At 53.0% G+C, this 17,364-nt stretch overlaps 6 protein-coding genes across 6 annotated transcripts; 4 read left to right on the top strand and 2 right to left on the bottom strand.

Moving 5' to 3' along the window:
• Positions 1 to 315: 315 nt before the first annotated feature.
• CORC01_05649 (ubiquinone biosynthesis mono0xygenase COQ6) lies at positions 316 to 1,854 on the bottom strand (the record flags this gene model as incomplete). Its single annotated transcript, XM_022617291.1, has 2 exons — positions 316 to 1,610; positions 1,665 to 1,854. 2 exons carry the CDS (start codon positions 1,852 to 1,854, stop codon positions 316 to 318), a joined length of 1,485 nt encoding a protein of 494 aa, XP_022476108.1.
• Positions 1,855 to 2,646: 792 nt separating this feature from the next.
• Positions 2,647 to 4,839, top strand: CORC01_05648 (uncharacterized protein; the record flags this gene model as incomplete). The annotated part of the gene is made up of 2 exons (XM_022617290.1): positions 2,647 to 4,118; positions 4,242 to 4,839. The coding sequence occupies 2 exons, from the start codon at positions 2,647 to 2,649 to the stop codon at positions 4,837 to 4,839; spliced, it is 2,070 nt and encodes a 689-aa protein (XP_022476107.1).
• A 739-nt stretch (positions 4,840 to 5,578) lies between these two features.
• On the bottom strand, positions 5,579 to 6,665 carry CORC01_05647 (ATP synthase subunit 4; the record flags this gene model as incomplete). The annotated part of the gene is made up of 4 exons (XM_022617289.1): positions 5,579 to 5,604; positions 5,711 to 5,933; positions 6,072 to 6,526; positions 6,635 to 6,665. 4 exons carry the CDS (start codon positions 6,663 to 6,665, stop codon positions 5,579 to 5,581), a joined length of 735 nt encoding a protein of 244 aa, XP_022476106.1.
• A 235-nt stretch (positions 6,666 to 6,900) lies between these two features.
• On the top strand, positions 6,901 to 8,782 carry CORC01_05646 (CBF/Mak21 family protein; the record flags this gene model as incomplete). The annotated part of the gene is made up of 3 exons (XM_022617288.1): positions 6,901 to 7,652; positions 7,708 to 8,581; positions 8,642 to 8,782. 3 exons carry the CDS (start codon positions 6,901 to 6,903, stop codon positions 8,780 to 8,782), a joined length of 1,767 nt encoding a protein of 588 aa, XP_022476105.1.
• A 2,144-nt stretch (positions 8,783 to 10,926) lies between these two features.
• Positions 10,927 to 13,591, top strand: CORC01_05645 (CorA-like Mg2+ transporter; the record flags this gene model as incomplete). Its single annotated transcript, XM_022617287.1, has 3 exons — positions 10,927 to 11,273; positions 11,329 to 13,257; positions 13,315 to 13,591. The coding sequence occupies 3 exons, from the start codon at positions 10,927 to 10,929 to the stop codon at positions 13,589 to 13,591; spliced, it is 2,553 nt and encodes an 850-aa protein (XP_022476104.1).
• Positions 13,592 to 15,526: 1,935 nt separating this feature from the next.
• CORC01_05644 (uncharacterized protein) lies at positions 15,527 to 15,772 on the top strand (the record flags this gene model as incomplete). The annotated part of the gene is made up of 1 exon (XM_022617286.1): positions 15,527 to 15,772. One exon carries the CDS (start codon positions 15,527 to 15,529, stop codon positions 15,770 to 15,772), a length of 246 nt encoding a protein of 81 aa, XP_022476103.1.
• Positions 15,773 to 17,364: the final 1,592 nt, after the last annotated feature.

Genomic DNA, 17,364 nt, shown 5'->3' with positions numbered 1-17,364 from the left:
GTATCAGAGGGTGGATATCAAAATGACTTTGAGGAACTTCTTTCCTTTTGTGTACTTGTAGAGTGAAGAGACAGAGCGCAGACGTATATACCGCATTGTTCTCTTTTCTTGAAGAATTTCGTACAGACCATGGCACGCGATATGCCTTTAGTCTGCATTCACTGACCAAGCTTGCTTGTCAAAATGTTGCTGAAGTATTAGGTACTGGCTATGAGTTACAAGCTGGACAATAGATACAAATGGCATGACTCCACAGGTCAAGCTTTTCGAGTTGGTAGTACAGCATTTTGGGTTTAGAATACATAGAGTACAACTCTAGAAGAGCTTGGCGCCAGTGGTTGAGGCCTGGTCCATGAAAAACTTCTTCAAAGGACCCAGAGCATTTACAGCGCTAAGGCCAAGAGAACGCAATGGCACCAAGGGCCCGCTTTCCACGGAGTACAGCTTGTGTAGTTTATCGCAGACACCCAATACGATGTGGTTTGCAACATAACGCTCCGCTTTGTACGGCTCAAGAGAAAGCGTTGTGCCCAAGTCCTGGCCGGTAGAAACGGCTGTCTCAATAGTCTTGACCAAGCTTTGGACATCTCCTTGACCCTGGTTCAGGCCTTGGCCGGCAAGTGGATGGATGGTGTGTGCCGCGTCGCCGACAAGAGCAATGCGCTCGGCAGTGTAGGTATCTGCGTGACGCATCTTGAGCGGAAAAGAAGCAACGGTGCCCTCTTGAACTCCAATAACCTGTTGGGGAATCACTCGGTGATCGAAACCGGTGTGCTCCAGCCTCCAGGCAAGCTCCTCAGACTGGCCAGACTCCTGCTTGTGCATGAACTCTAGGTCGATGGGGCTCAGTCGGAAGGCAGCGTTGACCATGGCGATGAACTCCTTTTGCGGAAGGCTCTTCAAGAGTGCGGCGTTGGCAGGTGTTGTTGACCATACCAGCGTTGAGTAGTTTCCAGGCATCGGCAGCATTGCCACAGGGCCAGTGGGCAAGAAACGCTGATACGCGATCTTGTTGTGTTCCCCGCCCCATCCCTCTCCCTCCAGCTGAAGCGTCGCAACGACACCATGTCTTCCGTAGTCCCAGCCTTGCGCCTTGATGCCGGCGAAGGTCCTCACTGGGCTGTTTGCGCCGTCGGCTCCGACCAGCAGTCTTGCGTGCAGCTGCTTTCCGCCTGATAAATGAACAACAGGCCACTGCGTCAGGTCCAAGTCCTCCGTTTCCTCTCCGAAGCTGATGTTCTCGACCTTTGCGCCGTCAAATACCGAGACCCCACCAAGGTCTTCCAAGCGACTCAAGAGACCAGAGGTCAAGTTGAGGTTCTCGCACATGTAGGCGATTGTCTTGCCCGGCATTCCACCAGCTGGCCAGTCGAATTCAATTCTTGCGCCGCTAACACCGTCCCAAACCTGCATTTCATTGTAGTCCTGGACACGCTCGCGCTTGATATGGCTCCATGCTCCAATTATATTGAGGTATTGCGCTGAGGTCGGGGTGAGGGAGCTGCATCGGTTCGAGAACTTGTCGGCTGGAAGGTTCCATGCGCGAATCTTGGAGAGATCTTGAGCTTCAACAAGTGCTACTCTGAGACGGGATGTGACTGGGTTAGCCCCTGGAACATGTTAGTCCCTCTCATTAAGGTCGAATGTTGTCGATTGTAGCGTACGGAGAGCGCTCAGAAGACTCAAGCCTGCCGGCCCACCTCCCACGCAAACCACATCATAGATGTCAGGCTCGGGTGCCGACGATGTTGCGCCTACGCTTGCGTAGGATCGGCGTGCCTGGGTCTGGAACTTTCGTGTACAAGACCTGCAGACCACCCGGTTTCTGGCCAAAATGACTCTGGTGGTCGCCATCTTGTTCAAGCCGTCAGAACTTCAGAGGGCGGATTCCTGGCGGTTCAGCTGAGGGATCACATGGAACGATCAATCGAAATGATGGGGACAAGCTCGAAATATTTCGCCACACCAAAGCCACATTTCAATGTAGGCTTGTGTGTGGCTGAAGATGGACCCCTCGGTCCGTGCTTGCTCCTCCCCTGCAATCTGGCATGCCTCGGAGCCCGTCTGGAGAGGAGTAAGAGGTTTACCTACTACGGACCTACCTTATGTACGGAGTATGGGAAAGTGGGAGGCTTACCCCTGTCGCTTTCTAAGTCGCCCCCCACACTAGTTGTTTTTTTCCACATGACCTTTGCTGTTGCCACAGCACCCAGATGTGAAGGGCGCTCTTGCTGGTTGCGTCAGTGGGGTCCCGCCTCTTTCATCCGTTTGACTTTATCAACATCTGTCCACTGGTTGAATCCTTTGCACAACTTGCGCTTTACACTCCCATTGCTCAGACCTTGGTGCCCACCCTGTCACGGCGGCAGAAAGCAAGAGCAAGGTCAAAATCTTCTGTGCGACTTCATTTTGCTTGCGCCAGTCACTCCTTGTCTGCTCTATCCCTCAAGGTTTCACAGGGCAGAGCTTCAAAGGCTGCCTCAAGAGCTTTTTTGACATCATTGTCGCAAAGTATCTCAGCACGGATCCGTTCATCAGCACCAGCCTTTCTTTGATCGCAACGTCGAATTTTATTTGCTACTTCCATCCGCTGCTTCGATCATTCGCAAACGTCCAGTTTCTAACCGCTACTCCTACGGCTACAACATGGATGACTATGAATACCTTCAACCTGGGTTCGACCCCAAGTCGCTGACAGTACCTCGACTGCGATCGATCCTTGTTGCACACGATATCCAGTACCCCGCCACAGCAAAGAAGCCTCAGCTCATTCAGCTTTTCGAAGATGAGGTCGTTCCTCAAGCGAAGAAGATCCTGGCAAAACAGGCCAAGGCGAAGAGATCAAGCTACGGTATTGTCGACGCTGGAAGCTCCCAGGACACCGATTCCTTCGACGACTACGACCTTGCCCCTCCCCCACCGAGGGTGACGAGGTCGAGATCGCCGCGCAAAGCATCTGCCCGGCTCAAGAGCGAGGAATATGAGCAGCAAGGGCCGGCTTCAGTCAGTCCGACAAAGCGCAAGGTACGAGCTACAAGCCGACAGCTGCCAGAGCCTGAACCCTACATCGAGCCTTTTACTGAGCCGGAGCTGCCCAAGTCTGTTCGCACCAAGCGCGCTGTAACTCCTAAGATTTCAAAGATCAAGCAGGAAGAGTCCGAGGAGGAATTTTTCAACAGGAGAGAATCGCAGTACTTCTCTTCAGAAAATCCCTTCCAAAGTGGCAGTCCAGCAACGCAGCTCATAACCAGTCCCACCGGACGGAGGAAGACCACTGGCGTGGACATCGCAAATGGTAGACAAGAGCGTAGCCCTCGCCGGAGAACCGACGGCCACTACGCCGAGGATCGACCCAACTCGTCGAGAAAGTCCCACGCGTTTGAGATTCCCGTCAGTGAGCTTCTCCGTGAGCAAACACCTGAGGCACAAGTGTTTGAGGTTGAGGCTGGAGAGGAGTTCACCCCCGACGCACAGTTCGAGATGGAACAAGAAATGGCTGCAGGTGGTGAAAGAGCACTCGCACCGCGTCCCACGTCGCCTCCACGCCCGAGACGCGGCCTCTCCAAACCTCTATGGGCTCTTGCGATTTCCCTGTTTGGCGCGTATGGCGCATGGTACCGACAGGAGAAGGTTGCCGTTGGATACTGTGGACTCGGTCGACCTGCAACGCAAATCATCCCTCCGGACGTTGCAGTTCCTAACTGGGCAGTGCAACTGGCTGAACCCCAGTGCGAGCCTTGCCCGCAGCACGCATACTGCTACGGAGATTTCACGGTTCGCTGCGAGCCGGATTTCATACTGAAGCCTCACCCGCTGGCTTTGGGTGGTCTGCTTCCACTGCCTCCCACGTGTGAGCCGGATGGTGAAAAGGTCAGGAGGGTGAAGGCCGTAGCAGACAAGGCAGTCGAGGAGCTACGGGAGCGCCGAGCGCAATTTGAATGCGGAGACTCTACCACAGTTGCTGGCCAGGCGCCAGCGTCCCCGTCTATCGAAGAGGAGGAGTTGAAGGCCGCGATTAGTGCAAAGCGGAGCAAGAAGATGACCAAGCAGGAGTTCGACGACCTTTGGGTTGCCGCGATTGGAGAAGTGAAGGGTCGAGAGGAAGTCGAAGTGGCACCGTAAGTTATGATGTCCATTTATCTTGTCTCTGTTCATTCCAACATCCCCTCTTCCTCTTACATCGATGTCGTCAACATCCATTCTGACTAGTGTACTAACCAGATTGGACGTGCCCGAAGCAGAAAGGCCAATTCCACCTCAATTTCAGACGCCTACCTCTCGTCTACCTCTCTCGCTCGGCTACCGATCGGCTGCACCCTCAAGCGCTCAGTTAGACTCGGCTTGGCAAGACATCGACTCTCAATTGGATCTGTAATCTTCTTGATCTCGGCTTATTTTTACGTCCGACGTAAGTACAGATCACACAAGGCCACCGTGGCGCAGGTTCCAGCGCTTGTCGACCTTGTGTTGTCGAGACTGGCGACGCAAAAGGAGCTTGGGGAGGAAGACATCGATGACCCTTGGCTCTTCCTGCCCAACCTTCGTGACGACGTGCTTCGGTCAGTGCACTCGCTCGGCGAACGAGATCGCATCTGGACAAAAGTGAAGGCGGTCGTCGAGCAGAATAGCAACGTTCGAACCAGTCAAAGAGAGGGCAGGAGCGGCGAAGTTGGCCGCGCGTGGGAGTGGATTGGACCGATTGCCGGAGACAGTGCCAGGCGGCGCAAGAGCGGACGTATTTCCTATGGAGCGGAAGTCAAGACAGAAGATACCCCGGGGACGTCAGAGGATAAGGCCGTCGCTCATTCAAAGTGGGATGAGCCGCGGCCTATTTATTGAGTTCAGTGTCATGATGGCTCCGCTGAGGAGGAATCACTGTAATTCAGTCATCATACCCTACCATGTCATATTTCCTTTGTAAGAACGCGGTCAACGCAGTGAAGAGGCTCTGCGGGTTTTGTCTCAATACCTTGCTTATGAGCTGGGACGGAAAGGCGTTTGGGATTGCTATATGATGGACAGACAGAACGACGGTTTCCTTGCATCTGTCACGGGGACAATTGCCATAACCCGAGATTGAACACAAAGTTTTCACCAGTTGTGGTCTTGATATACTTGCTCAAACAAATATTGTTCTTGCGTAACTTCTTTGGCTTACTGACGAAGAAGAGTGAATGGTTGCCATAATTTTTGGGGTGGTTGCAATGCTTGGGCGGAGAATGTCGGAGCGGTCGGAATTGCGAGCGGAGGTGATGCAGCCGACACAAACAGCGGTTAAGGACAACCGATCAAAAAAGCCTTGGCTTTCAACAAGCCATCCCAGATAGCTCTGTAGAAAACCTGAATAAATCGCCAGCTCAAACATGTCGTGGATTATTGAAGATCATAAATCAATTGTCGAGTAAAATAGCTTTTTCCTAATTAAACACTTACGCGACACATGGGCAGTGGTCCACTTCGTTCTTCTCTCAAGTTCTTGAATTGGCTAATGCACAGGGTGTTTATTGACACGCAAGGGGAACAGGACCCCTTGAACAAAGGAAAGCTTCTCGCTCAGACTCTAGTAAGGGTGGGGGATCTATTGGGCCTTGGAGGAGACGATCTCTGTTGTGAAGAATAACGTTAGCAAAAGGTTTGATGGTTGATGGTTCCGGTGGAAAACAGGAGGGGAGAGCCGATGACGGAGGTTTGGGGAAAAGTGAACACGTACTCTCGACATCAGCGATGCTCTGCTGGAGAATCTGCTGGAGGACCTTGGGGCTCTCGAGCTCCTTGGTGACCTTGGCGATGATGTTCTCGGCGAGCTCCTTCTGCTGGCGGGCCTTGACCTGGCCCTCGTAGCGGACCCAGGAGTCGAGGACGGCCTTGGCCTCGGCGGCCAGGGCGGTCTTCTGCTGGTGCTCGTAAGCCTGAGCCTCGAGCTGGGCGGTCTCCTATTGATTCATCGTGTCAGCTGCTGCTTTTTGATAACTCCGCCGATGATCCCTTCTCTGGCAGCGCCAACCCTTCTGTCCGACCGAGCTCTTCCAAAATGAAATCGCATCCTATCGATTACATCATAGAAGTCGTACCTTGGAAACAGCGAAGAGGGACTTGGTAATGTCGACGACGCCAGACATCTGCTGAACGTCCTCGATGCGTCCCTTGACGGCCTGGGTGTGGTCGGCACGGGCGGAGTTGAGTATGCCCTTAATCTTGTCGGCCTGGCCCTGGGCCCACTCGCTGTACATCGGGCCTCCGTACTTGATCAGACCGCCCCAAACGGCGAGCAGGCAGAAAGCGACGACAGTCTCCTCGTTGACGACATAGTACTCGTTGCTGATGGCGTAGACGCTGAGGGCGGCGGACGAGGAGAGGATGGCGGTCTTGGAGAGGAGCGAGTTGCCGGGGAGGGCATCGACGATGGACTGGGCCTTCTTCTTGGGGTCCTCGGCGGGCACGTTGGAGGCGTTGCGGGCGCCGGCGATCGAGGCCGAGATGGCGGGCAGAGTGCGGCGGGCCAGGGTCGGCCTGAGGAGGTTCGCGCCTGTTCGAGGGAGGAGGGGACCTGCGCGTTAGCCACCACGTTTGTCTGCGTCGTCTTCGAGCGAGCCAATTGACACGCCGAAGCTTCGAGGGATGTGCCTGGACGTACCGACAGCGCTTCGAGCCAAGCGGGACGCCATTGTGTGATGATTGGGGGGGTTGCGGGTATTATGGGTAGGAGGTCATTCGGAGCTGCTCGAGGTGAGGTTAGATTTTGTCAACGGGTACCGCTTACTCCCGAGACGGCTATGTTCAAATCACGTGATGTGGCGGATGCGGTGGCTGCGGGAATTTGGGAGAGACTGGGAGAGGACGAAAGACGCTTGGGCTTCCAAATGAAGTGGAACCGGCGCCTACAAGTACATAGGTACCTCAATGAAAATTCCGATCTGGCCGGGACCCGCAGTAAAGTTGAACTCGGTTTTCACAACGATTGATATCAATATCAAAAGTTCAGCACATAAGATTTACCCCAACGAGAGGAGAGAAAAAATGCCTGCCAAGGTTTCAACCGACGGCCTGAAGAGGAAACGAGCTCCCACAAAGGAGAGGTCAAAGAAGCGCGCCAAATCGGAATCTGAGTCCGAGTCTGAAGCATCTGAAGCAGAGAGCGACGAGAGCAACGACCCTCAGGCTGAGATCCTGCTGCTCGAAAATGAGATCCTGGAATCGAAGAAGCACTACAACAACATCACAAAACTAATCCAGATCGCCGGAACTCACGAGGATGAGCCAGAGGCCGCAACATTGGCCTGCGTGGCCCTGTGCAGAGTTTTTGTGAGATTACTCTCGGCGGGAGCTCTGGCTTTCAGGGCGGGCCAGGCTGAGAAGGAGAAGGTGGTTGTGCAGTGGCTGAGGGAACGGTACTCCGAGTACAAGGGCGTTCTCGCTTCGCTCCTCGAAGAGGAAGATCTGGCTTCAACTGCGTTGACGCTGGCTATGAGATGTCTCAAGGCGGAGGCTCAGTACTTCACCGAGAAGGAGGAGTACACGTTCCCTCATCTCTTCATTGAGCAAATCGTTAGGAGCCTGTTGGCATCAGCCAGTGATGATATTCGTGTCGAGTTTGTCGAAAAATACCTGACAGAATACGACGATATTCGTTTCTTCACACTAAAAGCTGTCAAGTATGTACTTTGGGGGACCAGACTCTTTTGGTTACACGAAACTAACGACTCACAGATCTCTGGCCGAGAACCCTGGGTCTTTGCCCAAGGGGGAGGTCTTTGATGACACTTTCGAGCTGCTCTCAAACATTGGCGATGTGCCGAAAGAATTAGGAAACTTCTACGCCGAAAAGCCGAAGAAGAAGTCGCACAACGTCAACTCTGCGCACCAGCACAAGAAGCAGGGCCAAGATGCCTGGCTTGCGGTTTTGAGGTTGGCAGTGACAAGGGAACAGCGAAAGCAGATTCTGGACGTCATGTCTAAGGAGATTGCCCCGTGGTTCATCCGCCCAGAGCTGCTCGCCGATTTCCTGACGGATTCCTATGACGCGGGCGGCTCCATCTCGCTGCTCGCGCTCTCTGGTGTTTTCTACCTCATCCAGGAACGAAACCTCGACTACCCGTCATTTTACACCAAGCTCTACTCCCTCCTGGACCGCGATATTCTGCATTCCAAGTACCGCTCGAGGTTCTTCCGGTTAATGGACACCTTCCTCTGCTCGACTCATTTACCTGCGGTGCTGGTGGCTAGCTTCATCAAGAGGCTTGCGCGGCTCAGCCTCAATGCTCCCCCGAGCGCCGTCGTCTTCATCGTGCCCTGGATGTACAACATTCTCAAGAGGCACCCTCTGTGCACGTTCATGATCCACAGAGAGACGAAGGACCCGGAAATTAAGGCGCTCATGGAGACGCAGGGCCTTAACGACCCGTTCCTGGCCGATGAGGTAGATCCTATGGAAACGCACGCCATCGACAGCTGTCTGTGGGAAATCGTGCAGCTGCAGTCGCACTACCACCCCAACGTGGCGACGATCGCCAAGATTATGTCAGAGCAGTTTACCAAGCAATCCTACAACATTGAGGACTTTCTTGACCACTCGTACAGCAGTGTAAGTGACGCAGAGACCAGACATTTCGTGACAAGGAACAGTCAGCTAAGAATTGCGTAGTTGCTCGAGGCCGAGATGGGCAAGCAGGTCAGGAAGCCGCCCGTGATCGAGTTCCAGATCCCCAAGAAGGTGTTCCTTCCGAACGAGCCGGAGTCTGGGGTCCAAGATAGCCTGGTAGCGAAGCTGTGGAACTTTCAGTGAAGTTCGTAATAGGGGTATGAGCATGAGGTGGTAGGGAAGATACCATCAGGGCCTAGTACAAAGACAGATTGGTATTATTGATATCCGGGCACGGCATGGAGGCATGGATGGTTCTTGGAAAATGTAGACATTACGGATAGGTAGCATTGCTATCAAAATAAGGTGCTCATTGGGCAAAGAGGTTCAATTTCACGGAAAGGTCTGGGAGGAACTCTTGTTTGTCTACATGTAGGTAGAAGTTCGCTTGCAGCTAGCTGGGCCAGGTGAGCGGCGATTATTCGGAATTTGGTGCTGGGGAGTCAATAGCTGACTCGGGCTTTTGCCAATGCTATGTATGCTATGCATAGAGGCAATCATTTTGTGGTCGAAATGCCCCGACGAAGGTAGTTGAAGAGAAAGCCGTCTCAAAAGTTACATGTAGCTTTCGGTCCATTTGTTCCAACGAGAAAAAATATCAAGTGCCCATCTACGGTTCAACGTCGACTTCTTCTCCCGCCCCAATGTCTACCAAAAGATATTCAGCTGGTATTCAAAGGCAGGCATAGTTGTTTGGATCTTGGTGGGTAGGGGTTACGATTTGAGTTTGTAGGAAGTCTTGTCGTGCAGTGAAGTGTGCATTTGGAGAGGTCCGCCTTGCCGAATTTTCCGTACTAGAGCTTGAATGTCGATGTGCCGCTTTCCAACAAGATGGTGTGTCCTGGCAACCGACTTTGCCATTAGAGCACGGCAATTATCTCTTTGCACCTTATCTCCATCTGTCATTACCTAGTTCCCGCTGCAGCCATTCCTTTTCCATGTGGCACGGCACACCTTGAAGAGTCATTTGATTTCAGACGAATTTGGCTCTCAAGCACACTGGACTGACTCATGGTACTTGAGTGAGATTTCTTCCCTCTCTTCGTCACGGGAGGCCCGGCCTTAACAAACGTCTGGTCCGATTCAGTTCGAGCATCGAGTATTGCTCTGCAGATGGGCGAACCAAAGCCCAAAGGGGAACTCGGCGCCCAGACGTGCAGAGCCAAAAAGCCAAGAGGTCGTGTGCCCAATTGCCGCAACCGATGGACACGCTCAACGGTGAGCGGTGAGCCGAGCGGCGGTCGAGTCTACCTTTAAGGTGTTAGTCGAGGTACGACAGCGACGGCCTGGAGACTTGTGTGGAGTGGCCACTGTCATGCGTCAGGGAAGGGTGTGGGCAGTCAAGAACACCTGGAGAACACCGATGCGCAACACACAACACCGGTCGCGGTCCACTGCGGGGGATGGGCAGCGACAGCACCTCAGATAGCAGTGGGCTGGCTCGCTGACTGGATGCCCTGTGTTGGCTGATGGCTTGGTGTCCAGAGGACCTGGAGCTCCTATGCTTGCCCGCATGGAATCAGCCCCGGAAAAAAGAGAGAAGAACAAGAAAAAAAAGAAGAAAAAAAGGTCGTCCACACTCCCCAGACCTTCGGAGGTGGCCGCTGGTTGGCTGAGACTCGGAGGTAAGCTGCTCTCGGACCCCCCAGCGACCATATGGCAGCGACGGAAGCATCAGGGCGGGGTCTCATCCAAGGTCCACGGGTGTGCTGTGGCAGCTGTGCGTGTGCTGGACGGCCGGATCTCCTCAAAGCGGCTTAGCAATTTCACAATCGCTGGTGTGCTCCACCTTCCACTGACATCACCGAGAGCAACGAACGGAACGGATGCATCGCTCTATCTTTCTGTTAGACCGTTTCTCGCCCTCTCCCCAATTCCAACACCATCGGCAGACTTTTCTTTCTCAGACCCAGCCGCCTACTACCTGCGCTGCATCTCCATCTAGTGACAGCTTTACTGTCAATTGCTGCATAATTCGAATCCCCTGGCTTCCTTCTACCACTGCTTATCTCAACGTTCGAACAATACAGTGCACTCGATCCGAGATTCGCGCTGCCGTCTGCAAAAGAGCTCGACCCACGCCCACTCAAAATAGAAAGCAGCTGAAATCCACCCCAGTCCGCCTGCAGTTCGTGCTTCACGTGGAATCCCCCCGTCGCCACCAAAACACACCAGGAGACGTCGGCCCACGCCTAAGGTAGTCTGCTCGACGCCGACCCGCGGCACCACCTGTCTCTCGTAGTCGGCACAAGCGCTGCCAAGAGACGGTGTGGCATACTTCCTCCATCATGTCTGGCAATCCCTTCCAACCCTTGGCGGCTCATCTGCAGACGCCGACATCCCGGAGGCTGTCCAATACCCCGGGCTCAAGCTCGACAGCACCGCCGCCGCCAGCGACACCCTCAAGCAATGCGAACGGGAATGATCAGAACGGACAGCAGCCGCAGCCTCGTCGGCGAAAGAACCATCGCGGCGGTGCAAAGAAGAAGCGCAATCGGCGCAAGTCATTCGCCGTCCTGGCTGAGGAGTCTCACGACGAAGCTCCGGCCCCTGCACCTGAGAGAGACGGCTTCTACCGCCAGCGCACAAATCTAAGTAACACGAGTATTGATAGCCAGGAACTCTTAGATCATAGGTGAGTCTGCATCGTCCTGCTCCCAAGCGTGACGAGTTCTACTTACACGACGCAGAGATCATCCACAGCCACTCCGACCTCGCAGGCCCTCCATTATGAACAACTCGGCCCCGTTTCCCGCCACGACGACGACGACGACGCCCCAAACCGGCAGCAGACTGCGCAACGCTTATGTAGGAGACAGCGGCGACGATGACGGCTCGTGGGATGAGGGTGCCCCTCTATTGTCCAGGTCCATTCAGCGATCTTCCACAGCACCAATGTTCCCCAGCTACGGTTCCAGCGATCCTCGCCAGCGAGTGAGTCGACGCGGATCCAGCAGGTCCTCGAGGACGAAGCTTGCAACCCCTTTCCAAGACAACTACAATGTCAACTATCCGCCGTCTATGCCCGGGTCGCCGACGTTCCGACCGTCTGACCCGCTGAATATGAGCTTTGGGGATGTCATGATCCACGATAACGAGATCGACATCCGTACATCGCCGCGCGGGAGCCCAAGAAACAGCATTGGGTCGCACGACGATAGAGATGCTCATAATCACTCGTCGCCTGATCTAGCACGGAGGAACACCATTGCCTTGACAGCCGAGGAGGATGTTTGTTTCCCGAGCGGGATTTCCGACATTGGTGACGAGGAAGGCCACTCTCAGGACCCAGCCGCCAAACAGCGTCCGAGGCGTCGTCGCCGTCGCTGGCCCGATCTGGGTATTCTGGAGGAATGGAGCCGGTTCGAAAAGGAGGGACGCAGCGACGAAAGACGCGCCAAACGTATTACTGAGCCTCAGCTGATCAACGGCCGGCTCCGGCCAATTACCCGGGAGTGGTATCGTGCCGAGGAAGACGCGCCCTATCGTTTCACGTATTTCAACGAAGAGTTCCAGAGCACCATCCACAGTCAAACGATCTCGGAGCTTGTGCAGCCTGGTGGTAACTTCCAGGAGTTGTTCATCCCGGACCCGCGTATTCTCTCTGAGGATGAGAGCACGGATAGTGAAGATGACGGCGGTCTACCACCACTAACAACGCATCACTCTCACACCGGGCAAAATGGGGAGTCTAGAGCTCCTACACGGCAGCCTTCACTTGCAAATACTCAAACCGAACAAGAGAGAAGAGACGGTATCAAGTCTCCTGACAAGACCTCAGGCGATAGCTCTCGCGCTGGATCTATCCGTACGCCCACCGGTATCAGATCGCCGGTCGTCGGCAACCAGACGACACAAACACCAGAGCTGCTCGTCAACGCACCAAGGTATGGCGAGAGACCCGTGTGGTGGCTGGATGTGCTCTCTCCAACAGAAGCGGAGATGAAGGTCTTGTCCAAGGCTTTTGGTATCCACCCGCTTACCGCTGAAGATATCATGGTCCAGGAGGCGCGAGAAAAGGTGGAACTGTTCCGCCATTATTACTTTGTCAGCTACCGATCCTTTGATCAAGATCAGAACAGCGAGGACTACCTGGAGCCAGTCAACATGTATGTCATCGTCTTCCGCGAGGGTGTCATCAGCTTCCATTTCTCTATGACACCACACCCCGCCAATGTCCGCCGACGTATTCGCCAGCTGAGGGATTACCTCATTGTCAACTCCGATTGGATTTCCTACGCGATTATTGACGACATCACCGACGTATTTGTGCCGTTGATTCAAAACATTGAGGATGAGGTCGACGACATTGACGACGAGATCTTGAGGCTCCATTCTTCCAACGGCAACTCCAAGAGCAACGTTTTCGACGAAAAGGCCAGTAACGCAGGAACGACCGTAGGATCCGAAGGCGATATGCTTCGCCGAGTGGGCGACTGTCGTAAACGTGTGATGAGCTTGTACCGTCTGCTTGGCAACAAGGCAGACGTCATTAAGGGCTTTGCGAAGCGCTGCAATGAACGCTGGGATGTCGCCCCGAAGTCCGATATCGGATTGTACCTGGGCGATATTCAGGATCATATCGTGACCATGACGTCCAATCTCAGTCATTATGAAAAGTAAGCCACCCCATGTCCTAGACAAATTAAACCGAGCTAACCATGCATCTCTCTCAGAATTCTTGCCCGGTCTCATGGCAACTACCTGGCGCAAATTAACATTCGCATGAACGAACGACAGGAGCAGACGGCCGATGTCCTCGGCAAGCTGACCGTGCTCGGTACCATTGTCCTTCCCATGAACATTATCACTGGTTTGTGGGGTATGAACGTCTGGGTTCCCGGGCAGGAGTACGAGGGAGACTTGAAATGGTTCTGGGCTATTACTGCAGGTCTTTTAGCATTTGGCATGGGTTGCTACTTGATTGCAAAGCGGGTTTATAACATTGTCTAAGGCGGAAAGCGAAAAGGGGCTCCTTTCAGGGGGTTGGGCAGTTCATCGGCGTTTGATAATTTTTGTTGAACCAAAAGCATATTCGAAGTTGTTTCGGTCTAGATTGATCGGTGCATTCACGGATGGTAAACGGGACAATGTGTTTGTACACCGGTCTTTTGGTAATGTCAAATCCTGTTCTGTTTAAGCCTCGTATCAGCGTTCACAGAGCACCAAGTGCTGTTTAATTGATACAAATAAGACCACAGCATTGTGTTTGAAGCCACCAATTACTAACAATAATATAAGGCCGTCGTGTTCAGCCTGGGAATGACTATCGACTTTTGTCTGGTCACTCTTGTAAATAACCCCGCGGGAACAGGCTGCTGGGATATGCGCCATGCCCTAAGGCTGTATCCAAGACGTTCTCCCGTGACCGGATAAGCTGCTCGTCGCCTCAGGCGAGTGGAGGATACATGGAAAAACGCACATGACGTTAGGGTCGTCAGCTGGTAAACGCAGTCTGATGGTGAAGTGGAAGAAGTGCCCGGGCAGGGTGGGAAGTTGTGTCGGAGCAGGACTGCGCAAGACCAATCACCTCGATGCACGATGCAGAGCAAGGGAGGGGAGACGCTGCGACGAATGATGGGAGCACAAATGTGCCCTTTCTCTATGTATCTCTCTGTATCTCTCCTCTTCTTTCCCTTTGAGCCTTTATACTGCATGGGCTGGGGTTTGTGGGGATGCTATTCAATCACTGAAGTCCTCATTTGTCCGTGATATTTGCCTCTAGACATATTCATCATTTGTCTTGTACTCGATCATTCCCCTTCCAACAGACCAACGCCATTCTCGACGACAACGATGATGACCATGCACTTCACGCTTGACCGCATACGTGGAGCCCCATAGGTACCCTGGCATAGGTACCTTTCCTGGGTGGCCGTTGGATATCCTGGAAACTCCCAAACCTGGATCCCGCCTGGACAATACCAAACGTGGACCTATTTTCTCTTCACCGTTGACGACTATCGCCGTGCATTGCCTAACTTGCTTGCGTATTGAATCCTTGCTATGGACCATTCACCGTGGAACTGTTTTCGTGGCCTAAATTTTCCATAGGACTTGATTGACGTGGACGCATGTTCAACCAAGGATACTATATTTCCTGCTACCCGGCGGAGATCTTCCGCATAAATCGGGCTCCTATCTCATCGTGTGTTTCTTTTAGCGAATCCTTCAAATCGAACATCATCAACTGAAGACTATTCAGCTGCCTGGACTCATCCAATGTCGACCCTTGACCTCGTCAACTCATCTGCAACTAACAGAGACCGGAAAGCAGTAGCCTTGGGTTCAACTTCAACGCAACTTCCAGTGGCTATTCGACGGCTTGGAAAAAATTGGCACACGGGCCCTCGTATCAGCTTTATAGGCGGAATGGAGATATCCACAGGTCGAACGAGAGGACCGCCTCGTTCGTTGCGAATTACATCACAGACCAGGAAGATTGCAAACGACCAGAATTACAGCTCCTGTGTCGGCCGCTCCCAGACCAGTGCATATGGCTTGGCATCCGAGGAATCTCGTATTATGTTTCTAAAGTGAAGGGGCTGCCGCTCTCAGGATCGTTCTGATAAGCCCGGAATCAAGATATTAGAACGGCTCGCTACCTCTGGCAGACAGATGACTGAGTGTTTGCTCCCTACCGCAGACTTGAACTCCAAAGCTTTTCTTGCATTGGACTATCTCAGGCTGCCCTCTGCCCTTAAGGCCATCCAACCCTGGGCCATAAATCACAATGACCCGCTCTCAGGGATGAAGTCGTACAGGGAGCTTGGGATCACACGCTGATCTTTGGCCATACAGAGCCCCAGGCCGAGATCTACTTCCGGAAAGACCGACCAGGATGTTCCATTCATCTATTCCATTGGAATTCCCAAAGAGATATTATCCATGAAACATCTGGCTGCCCTCTATGGAGGACGGAGTGCCTCTTCCGTTGTACCACTGGAACAGCCAAGTCGAAACATCACGGCACTCGATGAACTCTGCTGGAACACAAACCTGATCCGCAAGCTCGCCGTGGAGCAGCAGTGGTTCGCCGTCTGTGGCATCGTCTTCCCCGGCAGGCCGCCGCCAGGCTCTCCATACGTTTATAGTCCGACCCGTGAGGTCGCGAAGAATATGCGAAGTTACTGACAGAAGACTACGGCGGAGATACTGGTTGACCACGCTGGTCTTATGCCGGGTATTGATAGGGAGAGGGTTATTGGCGGGTGGAATGCGTTCATGTACAGTTTTTTTGATCGATTTATCGAGGAACTCTCTTCTGGTATCGATGGAGAACAAGCTTCGAGGCTGTCCTCAGACAGAAGCCCAGGTGAACCATTTCCAAAGGGATCGATCCCAATTTCTAGACGAGACGCTCACACGAATCTAGAGAGACAGCGTCTTCCTTCGAAAGAACTCCGGCCACGTCATTGCCGAGCAGTAGGCAGCGAGCCTTGTTCGAGTTCTTTTCGGACTTGGTTTCTCTCATGAGCGAGACCTCCAACGACAAGGCCATGCTGGACTCGAGCATGGAAATCGCAAATGGGCATTGGGAAGTCCCCTCAAGTGAAGATGCTGAGCCACGGGATCAATTTCACTTGGCTGGTGGGTTCTTCTAGGGCGATCATCTGACTTAAGCTACGATTTCAAGTATGTGTTTGTCAAAGGTGAATTCACGACCTCGAGGTGAACCGCGACAATTAACTGCCGCTCCCGGCAACCAAGATCCCCCATTTCATGGCAAAGCCCCGTAAATGTTTAGCAAAGAGTTCAATAGGCAGTTTGGGTCGGTTGTGGACTACAGGACAAGATGGCCTGACCTAGAAGTGGTGCTATGGAGTCCTCTTTGTTCCAAATACTTTCTTGTTCCTGATCATCTTCCTTTCTAGAAAGAGGTGCCAAACATGTCGACAGTTTTGAATGTACTATGAAAATTGATAACATACCAGCCGGCCTTTTCCTGCAACACGCCAAGATGTATTCCTTCTCATTTTCACCAACAACGATTGGGCTCTATCTACACTGAAATCGCAGATAGCGACCCTGACATGTTTGGGATTGAACCGAGTGAAAGATGCTGGCTAGAAAGAACATGTCGGACCACACCAGTCAATTCGACTGACAACGTTCACAAGCAAGCCAAAAGACGACTTCACAAAGCGCACAGACATGTATATAATCCCCGGCGACGAGAGCGAACCGAGTAGGGATTCCGACCTCGATCCACCAGAGAGGTAGCTTTTATGGTAAGTGCTCTGTGACGGAAGGACACATACTAATATCAACAACTTGCTCTCGACAATAGTGCGATACCCGGCTGCCGGTGTGGTGTAACTAGTACACGAACCTCTACTTGCTGGGTTCAATCAAACTGAAGTGTCCAAATGATGGCGCTACCTCGAGCATGTCGACATTGCATGCCCTGGGGTTTCATGTGAGATGCGACTCATCAACTGCCGCAAAGCCAAGTAGATATAAAAAGAAAGGATGGAGAAGGCAATAAAAGCCGTTTGAATGCGCCTGCGTCTTTAATCTACACTACTCAACACAGAGACACAAGCAGACAGACATAAAGACGCTCGCCGGAACCATATCAACAAAGGGGCCCCATTTGACTCGTTTTGCTAGGTATTGGATTGGGACAAGAAAGTGAAGCTGAACATCGTCCCAATCGAGGAAAGGCACCTAATTACGAGACTCTCAGCAGTGAATCTGGCCGGAGCAAAAGCGTACCTTTTTTT

This window comes from Colletotrichum orchidophilum, assembly GCF_001831195.1.
Source record: "Colletotrichum orchidophilum strain IMI 309357 chromosome Unknown Scaffold_40.1, whole genome shotgun sequence".
In the NCBI taxonomy this organism is placed as follows: Eukaryota; Fungi; Ascomycota; class Sordariomycetes; order Glomerellales; family Glomerellaceae; genus Colletotrichum; species Colletotrichum orchidophilum.
This window is presented reverse-complemented; position numbering and strand designations above follow the sequence as displayed.